General features: G+C 39.4%; 1 protein-coding gene across 3 annotated transcripts in view; it reads right to left on the bottom strand.

The window, feature by feature from the left end:
* The window catches only part of cep112 (centrosomal protein 112), a 134,441-nt gene that overhangs the window by 82,565 nt on the left and 38,279 nt on the right, over positions 1-13,597 (bottom strand). For all 3 annotated transcript variants that reach the window (XM_042505151.2, XM_088091079.1, XM_042505152.2), the window contains exons 13-17: positions 12,466-12,620; positions 12,051-12,180; positions 11,826-11,918; positions 10,816-10,875; positions 9,583-9,662 (exon numbers count right to left, since the gene is read on the bottom strand). In XM_042505151.2, the coding sequence (XP_042361085.1) occupies positions 9,583-9,662; positions 10,816-10,875; positions 11,826-11,918; positions 12,051-12,180; positions 12,466-12,620 (518 nt within the window). The remainder of the gene's footprint in view (positions 1-9,582; positions 9,663-10,815; positions 10,876-11,825; positions 11,919-12,050; positions 12,181-12,465; positions 12,621-13,597) is intronic.

Here is a 13,597-nt window from a genome sequence, read left to right as displayed (position 1 = left end):
AGTATTTAAGAATTGTATGGGCTGTGATGTGGGTGGAGCAGCGCATGGAAAAGACTGACAAACAGACTAGAATGCACGCTTGCATGCGGATGCCTCTGGTCTCTAGTCTAAAAAGACAGAGAGTGAGAGTGTGTGTATGCGTGGTGTGTGCGCAAGTGCATGCGAGCGCCCGCGCATCTGCGTCTGTGAGCTCATCCAAACGGAATGATAACGAATCCACAGACACATCAAAGGGGCCTGGAAAAAAAGAGGGAGCACATAAAAAGAGAGAAAATGCAAAACTGAAATATTCAGCGCCCTCTGAAGAAAAAATAAAACAGGCTTGGTTTTCATCCCCAGAGAAAGAGAAAGGGAGAGAGAGAGAGAGAGAAAAAAGACAGAAACAGACACAGAATAAGAGACAGACCACAAATAAGTGAACACAAGAGAGAAACAGCACAAGGGCAAGAAAATATTAAAGACAGAGAGAAGGAGTTAAAAAGAGAGAAAAAAGAGAATCATTGAGCTTGATGGCTTTAAAACTGACTACAAATGTGGTCTGTTTACAAACAGCATTTCTTATCAAGATGTGAAACAAAATGGCCACATAGGTAAAGAGGCATCATTATTATTATCCGTCTCCCACAGTAGCATCAGCACCATTCATCTGAGTGCTTGCAGAGAGCAGTTATCTTACTATTGCTACCAGCCTCTCTTAAAATAAGTCACCATTAAAAAACTGCTCACACTTCAAGTTCAAGTTTAGACCTCCCCGTACTTTGTTCCCATAGATTTAGAGCTGAAATGATGAATCGTTTAGTGGATTAATAGAAAATTATTCTGCAAAAATTGTTAGTTTTTTAAAGCAAAATGTACAAAGTTTACAAGTTTCTCTTCTGATTCCAAATATGAAGATATACTTGTTTGCTTGGTCTTTCACAGCAGTATATTAAACATTTTGGGGATTTCAAAGAATCAACTTCTGAGCCTAAAAAATGAAATAAATACACAGATATGCCAAAAACTGCAGTTCCCCTAATGGCCACTTGAGGCTGGCTCCAGAAGCCAGTCAATTTCCATAGACATCCATGTTAAAATGCCTAACTTTACGGCAGAAATAAACATGTTTATAGCATAGTATAAAAAAAATAAGAGACAAAACGAACAAGCATCCAAACCAAATCAAAAACCAACCAACCAAACAAACAAAAAAAAAACAATAAACAAAATGGTCTACCAAAATGCCGAACTCAAAGCTTCAAAACAGGAATCAACCAAAAAAAAAAAAAAAAAGGTTTCGGTAGCTACATCCATTACCTTCATTGTCAAAGCCATGAACTCTGGGAAACTGAGATGGACATTTTTGGACCTAATAATCAATTGAGAAAATAATCATTAGTCACAGCCCCAAATAGATGTTTTTCAAAGAAAGGTCAAGAGTAGCATTAGTAATAGCTGCAGATCACTGGACGCTGCAGAGAGGAAGAGGCTTAGCGCTGTGCTCAAGTGCTGGTGGAAATGACAGATGACATTTTAATTTCTCTATACAGAGAGTCTCTTATGACGTTCCCATCAACACTGGACGATGAAAGCGGCGACTTTCCCTCTCACTGGTTAGTGCGTCAAAGCCAACTAAACACCCTAAAGAGGGAGAGGGATGAAGAGGGATGAAGAGGAATCTGGTGCAGCTCGGGCTGACAGTACCTCTGTGTGGGTGGATAAACATGTGGGTGGGACAGAACAAAAAGACACACTACCAGTCCGTCTCACACTTCAAACTGGCTCTAGAGTTGTACTTTCACCACAAAAAATCTAGAGTTATCTAATATTTCTACATGGCTCATTCTTCACTAGAGGAGAAGATCTTACTCATGGCATGTTTTGGAGCAGGGAATTTCTTCCCTTCGCTGTGCATTTAGATACTATTTGGCTTCATGAATTATGCAGGCTACAGCATAATATGCTAAATCAACTAGGCACGAGTCCCTGAAGTAAACATACTGTATTTACATATCCCAAATATTATACAATGGAAAATGAAGATGGAAGCTTTTTAATGAAACAATGAAAGCCCTAAAGACGCCATGCAGATTGAGATATTTCAGCGCATGAATTAACTCCAATAATTCATACCGTCAGTGCATATTTGTAAGTAAGCTAGCCTTAATGTAACAATGTCAAATCTAGTTATGTGTGATAATCACGTAGGCACGGCGAGGCATTTAACTTCATTACACCATGATATGGAAATGTCACAATATCAATCAGGCGCACATATTAAGTCATACGAGACACTGTGATGAACAGATATTGCAAATTAAGGCTGAATAACTAAATGCGGGGATAACTATTAACTTATTTTCCAGAGTAGGAACTTGTTATCTGCCTCATTATCTATCAGTTTAATTCAATATTCACAAGACTAAAAAAAAAAAACAAAACATTGTTCACACTTACTCAATCAGATATCCCTGCAATGATAACAAATGATAAGCTTAACCCTTACACCCCTATTAACTCTGAGCCCCAATACTAAAACAAACATCGTTTATATATAAGTTCTCTGTTTGGAGGAGTTTTTATTTAACTTTTCAACAACAAGCAAAAGTATCTATGGAGGTAACTGTCCTTTAACTCAGACAACCTTGGCTGTAGGACCCAGTTAAAGAGCTCTTTACAATTTTCCTTTTGTCAGGTCTGTGGTATCGAACTGGCTCTTAACCCATCTCCATCCTCCTCTTTCAGTGCAGTTGCCATGGGAGTCAATATTGAGCTTCGGTGAAGCTCTTCAATATTCAGGATCCATACCTCCACCTGCTCCTGCACCTCAACTCTAAGTGGGGTTGCAGGCTGCGCAGTCTCTGCTCCGGCTACCACTGGTCCCTCTCCGGACCAACACCACCACCCCTGCTTCCCTCCATCCCTCCTGTCATGGGAGAGGAATGCTGAGAAAGATAAGACTACTTCAAAGACACACATGGATATAGGGTATGCATGTGAGCACACGTGCACGCACACACTGGCATGCATAAAATAACATGAAAGAACATACTGGATGCATCCTACACCTTTAAGAAAGGGGGCGGGGGGGGGCACTATCTCATAGAAGCATGTGGGCATGTATGCACAGACATTTAAAAAGAAACAATAACAGACAGACATGTACAAACACCTCATTAGTAACCAATAAGGGATGGGCTGTGACTCGATTTGGAAATCAGTGTTAGTTCAACATATAGAGTAATTGAATTGTTTTTGTTTCATAAAAGAAAACACAAACACAAACACACACAATAAACCTAAACATTAATTGATCTAAAAGTTTACATTTCTTGAGTAAGGGAAACAGTGATGTAACCACTATATTTGAATACTGCACAGATCCATATACAGTGGCAAAAATGATAGATAACGTTCAACATTTTCAGTCGACATCACTCGGATCAATGTTACAGGCAGAATGGCGACCAGGCGTAAGCTTGATGTTTGTTTATTTTGACAAAATAAACTCAACAAATGTGCAATGCAAACTCTGTGATGTTAAACTTTCATGTCATAGCTAATCTCAGCAGCCTGTACAGTGCAGAGAGATGAAAGGTAAGCCACTTTTACACTGCCTGTTCAAGGCAGGAATATCACATCTTTATGCTGTCTCGCTGTTCTGTATATAAGATACGATCGCAGAATGGCGGGAACAGACTTGTCTCACCTTTAAGCCGCCACGGGAGTCAGTAACAGCACCGAAAAGATGTATAAACATGTATAAATAGGACAGACAGAAGTGTTATGTGTGCAATGCAACCCACTGTGAATGATCTAAAAAGCTCTAATAGCACTTAGTAGCTAACTTAAAGCAGCCAAAAATGTCCGCAAATTGGGAAAACAATGAGATACCTTACACTAGAGGCAGAAGAAGAGATCAGCTGCCATATGACAGGGCCAGTAAATGATTATTATTGCCATGTTAACGCCATTGTTATGGTCTATAAATCACTGCCTAAGCGAAAGTTGTATGTCACACCAAAATCCAACTGTTGTGTTAAATGTCATGCATGTGATGACTCTGTTGCGATGCCAGGATACTGTCTAAAATCACACACTGGAGCAGCATGATGTCACCTTTGTTTGGTTCTGTCCAAAAATGCAAAGGAGACACAAGGAAGGGAATTTGAAGTGGCCCTGTAGCAAGATCTCTCTGTAGAAAGAGCCTCGACATACGCTGCGTTTTGTTGCACATTCTCATTCATTGTTTTGGATGCATGGAAGATGGGTCCAAAAATCAGGAGTTACACTATGGCACGCCGCAAGCATTCCTAAGTGCCTTTTCAGGGTGCAATGGCTGTGCCCTGAGATAAATAAACTTTTGTAATGCAGCAATATGCAACTCATGTCATGTGACAAAGGTCAACTAATTACAGCTGACATATAACTTTTTGAAAAATGTCTTTTTTTTTATCAGTCTGTGATAAATATGGAAGAGAAATTGATCAATTTTAGCGCAGGTCTACCAAAAGCTTTACATATGTCCCACAGACATTTTAATATAGCCGACGCTTAAGTGCCTGAAGAAGATCAGCTCAGAACTCTGGATTTCTGGCAGCAACATCAGGTGCAACCTACCTCTGAGCCATTGAAAGCTGGCATAACAGCAGCACCAAACCCCCACCCTTGCTTTTTCAAGGCAGAAAAAACATGCAGCATGTGTATGAGTGCTAACTCTTATCCCTGCCAGCATTTTCCCTTAGGTTTATTTCAGACTCTATTCTTACATTATTATTAATATATATATATAAATTTTTGGCGAGTACCCCAGTACTTGATGATAATTTATAATAGTACTTGAATTTGGAAATCAAATGCCCATTCTGAGTACCCAACCAAAAAAAGCTGTTTTTAAATCTAAAGGGCTGATTACAAAATCAGACAGTATCTGGCTCATTACTGTGAGAAACTTTAAAATCGGAGTGCAGGATAATGACTGGAGGAAAGAGTTAGTGTAAGTTCGACACACCATGACACATCCAATCCATGACAGCGTGAGCGTGTGCACAGGTTTGGACAGTCAGTGTGTAGCCTCTCATAAAGGCGAGCATGCTGTCCCCCTCAAGCAGACTCTGCCTCTGCCACTCCAAACTGTAAACGATCAAACTGAGCAGAAGTTGCTGCTGAGACACAGTCAGAGCTGCTACAACCCCACACCGCACCTTCACAAGCACATGGTTTTGATAAAGCCAGTTGGGTGCCAAGCGGCAGGAAGGAGGAATAGAATGGTATGAGGGAGAGTGCAGAAAAAGAAAAAAAAAGACAGCCTCTTCATGGGGAGAGAAAAAAACGTAATCTCGAAATAAACCAGCTGTTTTGCTTTTCTACTTTAAACATTCAGGTGATTTTCTGATGTTTTTAAATAGTGATTTGGAGGTCACTGTTCCAAAAGCAGGCAAGCTGTTCCCCAGATGAGCTCCCTCTCCCTCTTTTTTTCCCCCTCTGTGGTGCATCTCTCCATCTCTATGCTAATGCCCTGTAATGATCTGAGGCACGTTGGGATGAAAGAAGAGGAGAGAAACTTGTTCTCTGCACAGCTTTGTAGTGCTTTTCTGTTGTTGTTGCTATAGTAACACAGACCAGGAACTCAAATTGACGCAGCATTGCTTATTTGCATGGCAGGACAGGGTGATTTTTCTTTTTATGCTGGAAAGAAAGAGTGGGTGTAAACCATAGGAAGAAAGGGGTGTGGATAACTGCTATATATGCTACATACAAACAATCCCAGTCAGAACTGCTAGCGCATTCACTGTCAGCTGTTCAAGAAATAAAATATGTAAATATAGTTCCATGCAGATATACGTTTAAAAGTAGATTGTGCGGATAAACAAACACATAACATCATAACATAGCGCACATACCACACAGTATCTGGCACATGGAGGGCATGCTGAGCAGCTGTACTTATTTAATTTCATCATCCATGCTCCCATCTTCACACACACACACACACACACACACACACACACACACACACACACACACACACACACACATACACACACATACACGCACGCAGACATACACACACACACACACATCCCTGCGTGCGGCCTTGCTTTGACTTTGAAGTTCTCCTGGATCGCCTTTAAAGGCCGTCAGTGTTGCCACGACAGCAGGCAGGTAGACATCAGACTGCTTATTGTGTGTGTGTGTTTGTGTGTGTGCGTGTGTGTGTGTGTGTGTGTGTGTAGCCTGAGTACTTAATTAGCTAAGAGCCCGATGGGCCACTTGCCGTTTCTCAGTGTTTAACACTAAACGAGGGAATGACTGGCTCGTTACTGATACTAACAACAAGGATAATTTATGCACAAATGGATCTGTCTGCTGTGTTTAAGCTTGTCCTCTGTTGCCGGGCTGACAATGACAAGCGCAAACAATAAGCAGGCACAACCATCAATGTCCCTTTGCGATCTTTACACTGAATGCTAAACTACAAAATTTGTTTTCATGTTGCTTAACACTGACAGAAACACAAAGGAGCAGTAATAATAACCATGTCCTACAGCTTAATACAATATCTTATTCACGGGAAAATGATTTATCCTTGTTTTTAGAGGCCACTTAAAACGTGTTTGGCTAAGACACAAAGTGCCTCGGGCTATTGATTAGGACCCAAGAAAAAAAAAAAGCAAATACAGCTGCGAACAACCCATTCTTTTTAATCTACTGCCTCTGGGTTGCTATTATATTGTGACAAACAGTTGAAAAGCTCTCAAGGGGGGTGATGGCACTGTGACTAGCCTTGGCTGTGTACGGCTGGAGCTGGAGCTGTTGGGCCGTTGAATGGGCGTTGTGTTTAATTGTGCAGAACACATTCTAGTTTCGCCAGGGAAACTGTAATCTGCTTGTGACCAAGTAATGTGGTTCTGTATGGGATTAAGTACCCAGTGGAATGTACTGACTGGCTAACTGGTTGGTTGGAGTGTGTTGACGTCTGGGCTGTCAGCAGTGTGTGCTTGTGTAGTTCGGGGGGGTAGAGCTGAAGGGTGAGAGTGGGAAGTTGAGGAGGAGGTAGTGATGGGTACACTAAAGTAGGTCTCAAATTATGGCAGTTAATGTGAATAATTATTAGTTAATGAATGTTAATGAATAACTATCATTCATTAACTAATCATTTCAATACCTGTATAATATTTCTGTAACAGAGGCTTAAAAAGTATCTGGTAGGATACAATTTTCATGGTAGACATTTTGGCACGTTCTAGCAGCAGAACGACAGGTTTAATTAATATTATTAATTAGTCATGGCTGCCTTGGATTTAGGTGAGCTAGTATTTTGCATGCCGGCTCACAATAAACATTTGGCCCTTTGAAACCTAAGCAAATTGGCTTTGTTTCTCTCAGGAAATAAAAAAGGGCAATGAGCAACAATGAGCAAATGACCCAAAAATTAGCAAGAAATTAATAAAAAAAATACAAGAAAATGACCTGAAAACTAGTTGAAAAAGAAAAGAAAAAGAAAGATAAAAAACAAACAAACAAGGAAATTACCTGGAAAAGTGTTTAAATTATAATAATCATGTAACAAAGTTTTAAATATGTATTTATGATTATGATTCATTTTTTGTTTGTCCCTATACATTTTTCCCTGGCTTTTTTCAAAATAATTACCTAAATCTGTTCATTTCATTTCATTAACTGACTTTTGTTTTTTAACCTTATAAAATCGTTATGATGAAAGTGCAAGCAAACACTTGCCTGTTTAAATGTAAACATTCAGAAAACACAAAGCAATATTAACATTCAATTGGAGCTGTATTTCAGACCAGCTGCTGGAAGTCCAGTATTCACACTCATTTCATCTCTGGTTTGGTCTCCACCAACTCATGAGAGAAATATCTGGCTCTTGAGCTACCAAAAGCTTCAATGTGTTCACCTCCTAGTTGCAAACTGTCTCTATCTGTTGTCTGGTGCTGGACAGATAAATTACAGTAGATTTATAACGGCTTTTTTTTTTTTTTTTTTAATTTTTTTTAACTTTTTTTAAAGTTGTGTGCCACAAAACCAAAACAAAGTGCTGAAAGGCAATAACAAGATCTGTTGGGCTGAGGGGAACTGAGGAGTTGTGTGGTAATTGTGTGAATGTACATCAACAAGTGCAAACCTTTCCACTTTAAGGACACAAAAATATTGATTAGTTTTGAATTATTTTACCTCCTGTGTAAGATTGCTACATATATATATAATATTTCTACAGCAAGTAATGGTGTTTATATCTTATTAAATATTATATCCATACAGTTTGACTCTTTTTCTTTATCTTTTGTTTCATTTTCAGTCCCGTTATTTTCCCAATATGGCTATCGGTTTATTCGTGTATGGACTTTTTGATTTATACAGTAGGATTCAGTTTGCTAGTTTACTTCAAGACAACACAAATGCTGCTTATCACATGTGAAGCTCTGATCCGTATGACTTCTCACCACAGTTACACAGCTCTCAACTCTACCGGTACTACTCACAGTTATAAAAAAAGATCAAAGAGAGTGTGCTAGGGTTTGCTTGTTAAAGCCAAACTCCACCTTAAATCACAATTCATACACACTGTTCTTATGATCAAAGACTCGAGTCAGTAGACATAAACAACTCTCTAATAAAGTTTGAAGCCACAAAGTCAAGGCTCAAATTTTTGATGCTGATAATTGTAAAATAAATGCCCCTCTAGCATCATTTGTGTTGGAAATTTCATGACCAAAGGGGGAAATTTCAGTACAAACAATAATAAAACTGAAAATGCGTCCACAAACCCGCCAAATAACCCAGAGCGCTATCCTTGTGTTTGTTTTGATTATATTTTTAGATTATGATCAGGTTCGTATAGCATTGCTTTTGCACTTTTGCATACACACAGCTTACCCAAAATTCTCCCGTACTGTGTTTAATTCTGTTATTTACATAGGATTCAGTTCACAGTCCATGTCAATGGCACACACACATCGTACACAGACACACACTGGCTGACATGCTGATGGTGTGCCTTAGACTATTATGTCAAACACTTTGCTATGAGCGAAGGAGGACCACACACACACAGACAGACTAATACACAGATTTAAGGACTCACTATTGACATTACTGTGTAAGATTAGTAGGTCTAACTTCGATACTTAAAGGGACCGAATGAATTGCTTTGATACTACTGAGGATCAAAATAAGCCTTATTATTCAGCACAAAATTTTGATAACCAAGGAGATAACCAAGATTTCCATTTTTGAACAATACATAGCCCTAAACATAAGTGATAAAATATTCAGTTTAGTGTATACAGTTGAAGCCACTGATATTCAGACATGGGCCATTAGAGCCCTAACGTTGGGTGGTGTATTCAAAACGGTCAACTTTTTGCAGCATCTGTCCCATCAAATACGAGGGATAAATGTTCAGCCATAATAAGCATAAAGCATTTTCGAACTTTGTACTCAGTACTAAATAAAAATGTGTTGCTGCTAAGTTTATATTTAACTTTGACATTGTACAATTTCAGAAAACTTTCATGGTCATACTTGAATTTATTACCACAACAAATAACACATTTGGTTTGGCCTTTCTCACTGTACCTGAGTGCATCTTCTAGTTTGGCTATCTTCCTCTTAGCCTCTGCTCTCTCTTTCTCTGCTTCACTGTGGATTGCCAAAACCTGAGGGAAGGAGAGAGACAGAGAGAGAGAGGTGTAAGTGAGTGCAAAAGCAGACACCATCAAACATCACTCAACAAAACTCTCCTGCCTGTGACCTTGTGCATCTGGTCTCGTCTCTTCTCTCTATCACCCCATCAAAAGTACCTTCAGAGCCTATCTGCCTGCACAGAGGGCCTCTCGCTCTGGATCTGTGGCAGCCATATGGGCCCTTGTTATGTCCAGATACCATACTCTGGCCTCCTTCACGTGTCTCATTTACTACTCCTGAGGAGTGGAAAGAGGAATCTTTCCAGGAGAAAAAAGGAAGGAAAATGAACAACTGCCTCCTGTTTTTTTCATTGTTTACATCTCCTGTCATCGTCCAGAAGGAAGAAGGTGGAAAAAGATAGAGGCTTAACACAAGAGCAGAATAAAAAACAGGCTGAGAAAAACATCAAAACCCAAATACAGACTTTCTTTCAGAGAAGCTTAATTTAAATTTGCCCTGACCCTGAATGAAGTGCGCAGAGGCCTGCTAAGTTCTTGCAGGTGTATCAGCCAGTGGGGCCCGTCTCTGGGTATGCCAGCCTGCCACGAGCATACATATTATAACTGTGGCACTTTGAAGATGACCCAGGTGCAGCAGGTCTTTAAAACTTGACTTTCACCTAAGAAGTCTGGCCTGGACCGGTCTGGTCCGGCTCAGATCGTTAACAATGGTCTCTTCACTCTTTGGTTTACAGCTGCTCTATGGCTTTGAAGAGGGTCTCTCAAAAGTAAAGGCAATTAAGTGTCAGCCCGTGGACTGACAGCGCATACTTCAGACGGTAAAACGTCCCTTTTGAATGTCATCTTTTTCAGAGTGACTCTACAAGATTATTCGGATTTGCTTGTGACTCCCATTCTCAACTTTCTTTGCTTTCTTTTCTTATGCTAAATTATACATTTTCCATCCTCGTCTTTCTTCTCTGCCCAGTCCTTCATCTACCTGTTAATCACGGCTCTGATTTTACGAGACCAGACATAAAATCTAAAAGTAAGGGGAACCAAAAAGGAACATGTGACTTCCTGCTTTGATCTCCACTTGACCGTAATAACTTTGTCCAGGGCTGTTTTAATGCAACGACAGAAGCTATGCAGCTCAGTGGATCAGCTCTCTTGAAGTACACACTACCTTTTTCTCACAGCTGATCTGCACTTCATCTTTTTGCTGCTGAAACTTCATCTCTTGATCCTGAAAGGAAGCAGAGTTAAAATGATACAATGTGGCAGAGGTGATACTGTGACACATCACAAAAAGACAAGCCTATTCCTATTCTAAACTGGGCGCTATTTTCCCATGTTTTGTGTCTGAAGGGAACAATAATTATGAACTGGTTCAGTAATGAATGACATTTTTGCTTTTTTTTTTTTTTTGCCATTGACAGGCTCAGATCATAATTTCTGACAACATTATGATGTTATCCTTTTGTCAGCCTTGTTAACCAGAAAGAGCTCCAAAATAGCCAGGGCTAAAGCCACCAGACTCCATATGAATAAACAGTCATTTTAGTGTGTATATAACCAACATTTTTTCTAACAAGGTGAATTTAAAGTTTATTCCAACCAAAGCAGAGCTGCCGATTGCTGGAACATTGAAAAGATGAATCAAGACAGTTTTTGTAAGTTTTATTTTGTTTCTATCAACTCTGAATGACGTGTATCACAACGCTAAAATTATTTTTTATTAAAAATGACTCATGGATTTAGCAGTACCATTTTCTAGACTACTGGTTAAACAAAAACGACCTCACTCTTAATCAAAAATATCTATCCCTGTAGGGATCCTTTACATAAGTGTTCACACACTTATAAAAACAGTCCGAGCCTGTCAGTAGCAAAGTCAACCACTTTTAGTGAACACATTGATGTTGCAAACATACCCCGAGTGGTGACATTAAAGCTTATTTTGCTGCTGCAACCCTGTTGTTCAATACCGGACCAATTTCAAAAATCGATGTTCCCATTAGTCAGTTAGACACAAAAACATGGGTAAATAGTGTTAAGGTTGAAGAAAACCAAACTTATCCCTTTAAGTATTGTCATAGCTATTATTGTTACAGTAATACACTGAAAAGATGCATGCTATTTATGTTTAGGTCTGAGTCTATGTACTCATTAAAACTTCCACCACCCAAATCATACCCTGACTTGTTGGTGTCTTCGATGTTCACTGTCCAGGAGCTGCTGTTTGAGTAGAGCTCCAGTTTTCTCTAACTCCTCCATCACCTCAGAGGCCTGAAGCAGAGAGACAGAAAGGAAGAAAAAAATGCAGTTACATTTAGTACAATTTTGTATTTTGCATCAACCAATTGTAAATTTTGCCGGCTTGGAAGGAGAGTGATGTGGAGGTGGTCAGGTAATGTGGACCTTAGCTGCAGACAGAGCATGTTCCTGATGTAAGTGGCTCATATCAGCCTCGTGTTTGGCTTGGAGCTTCTGCACAGTCTGCTCATGCTGCTCACTCTGCTGGTCCTTCTCCTTCTGCAGAATCATGTTTCTGTGGACAATTAAAGAGCATGACAGGATGGTTAACACTTACACTGACCTGTTCCTATTTCAAAGTCATCAGTTAAATAACTTCATCATCTCCCTGTCGCCATAGATTTGTCTCAGCACGTTCAAAAGATTTCATTTCACCCTGACAGTAACAGGTTATTTGAGACCTCAAGCAGATGTTTTACAATAAAGAATACATTTTGACGCACTAGTTAAAAGAGTTGGCACATCTTATCCTTTTTTCACCACTAAACAATTCTCATTTCTCGTTTCCTATTTCACAGACCGTCTATTGGCCTCCTGCAGTTCGCCGCTGATAGATGCAATGTGGATCTCCAACTGAGCCTTCTCCTGTGTCACCCTCTGACGCAGCATGTTGCCCTTCTCCACCTCCGAGGACTGCTGTTTCACCCGCAGCTCCAGCTCACGCACCGTCTGCTCCTGAACCACAAGCATGCACAGAAATCACTAAACCAAACAGCTTGAACCACTAAGGGCACTTGCCTGAGAAAATGTCACGGGTCAGAGGAGCGAATGTTCTCAGGATGAAGTCAGACAAAATCTCATTGCTAACATGGAAGAATGTGATAAACAATATAGTTATTTATTTATCCTTTATCATTTAAAAAAATGATGAAATACTTGAGGTAAAGACTAATAAATCATAGATTTTTACTGCATAAGTTATATTTTGTACGATGAGGCCCAAAGCTCAGGTTGGACTCGAAATAGACTTTGAGTTTTGCCCTGCTATTCTCTGAAGATCTGTGAGTCATCAAAAACAAAAACATCTTCTCTATACAAACTGTGCCAAAGGTTAAACAAGCAGAAACCCTTTCAATGCTACACAGGAGATTTTATCGAGTGAAAATATTTTATCTAGTCTACAAAAGCTCAACTGCAGCAGTTTTTGAAGTCAACTGTTTTGCCTTTGAAACATTTCTAGAGCTGTAACTCCATCCTGTGATTTCACCTTGTTGCCTGATTTCTGTCATTTCGAAAAACTCATAGCAACACGGGCAACACAAGGTCATTTTCTTATTTAGCAACACTGGCAATCTCATTTAAAAATGGTTAAATGTCATAATACATTTTAGCTATAACAGCATTAAGCATCACCTGCTTAACCCTTTAAAACCTGGTGCAACATCACTTTTCTTGTACTGCTTTCAGACACCTTTCAGCACTTTAACGCATGAACCCCAAGCAAATTGGTGTGATTTCTTTCAAAAACATGGGGAAAAAAGTCAATGAGCAACTTGATGAGAAACATTCCTCAAATTGCAAGAAATTTGTAAATTTAGAAAAACAAAGCGAGAAGAAATGTTACAGAAATATATTTTTTTTAAGCACTTCTTCCAAGTCATTTTCTTTTTGTCTTTTTTATTTATTTATTTATTTTACTAATTCTGAGGTAA

Source organism: Plectropomus leopardus, chromosome 18, assembly GCF_026936395.1.
Source record: "Plectropomus leopardus strain MGB_pleo_1.0 chromosome 18, ASM2693639v1, whole genome shotgun sequence".
In the NCBI taxonomy this organism is placed as follows: domain Eukaryota; kingdom Metazoa; phylum Chordata; class Actinopteri; order Perciformes; family Serranidae; genus Plectropomus; species Plectropomus leopardus.
The sequence above is the reverse complement of the archived record's forward strand: the minus strand, read 5'-3'. Positions and strand labels throughout refer to the sequence as shown.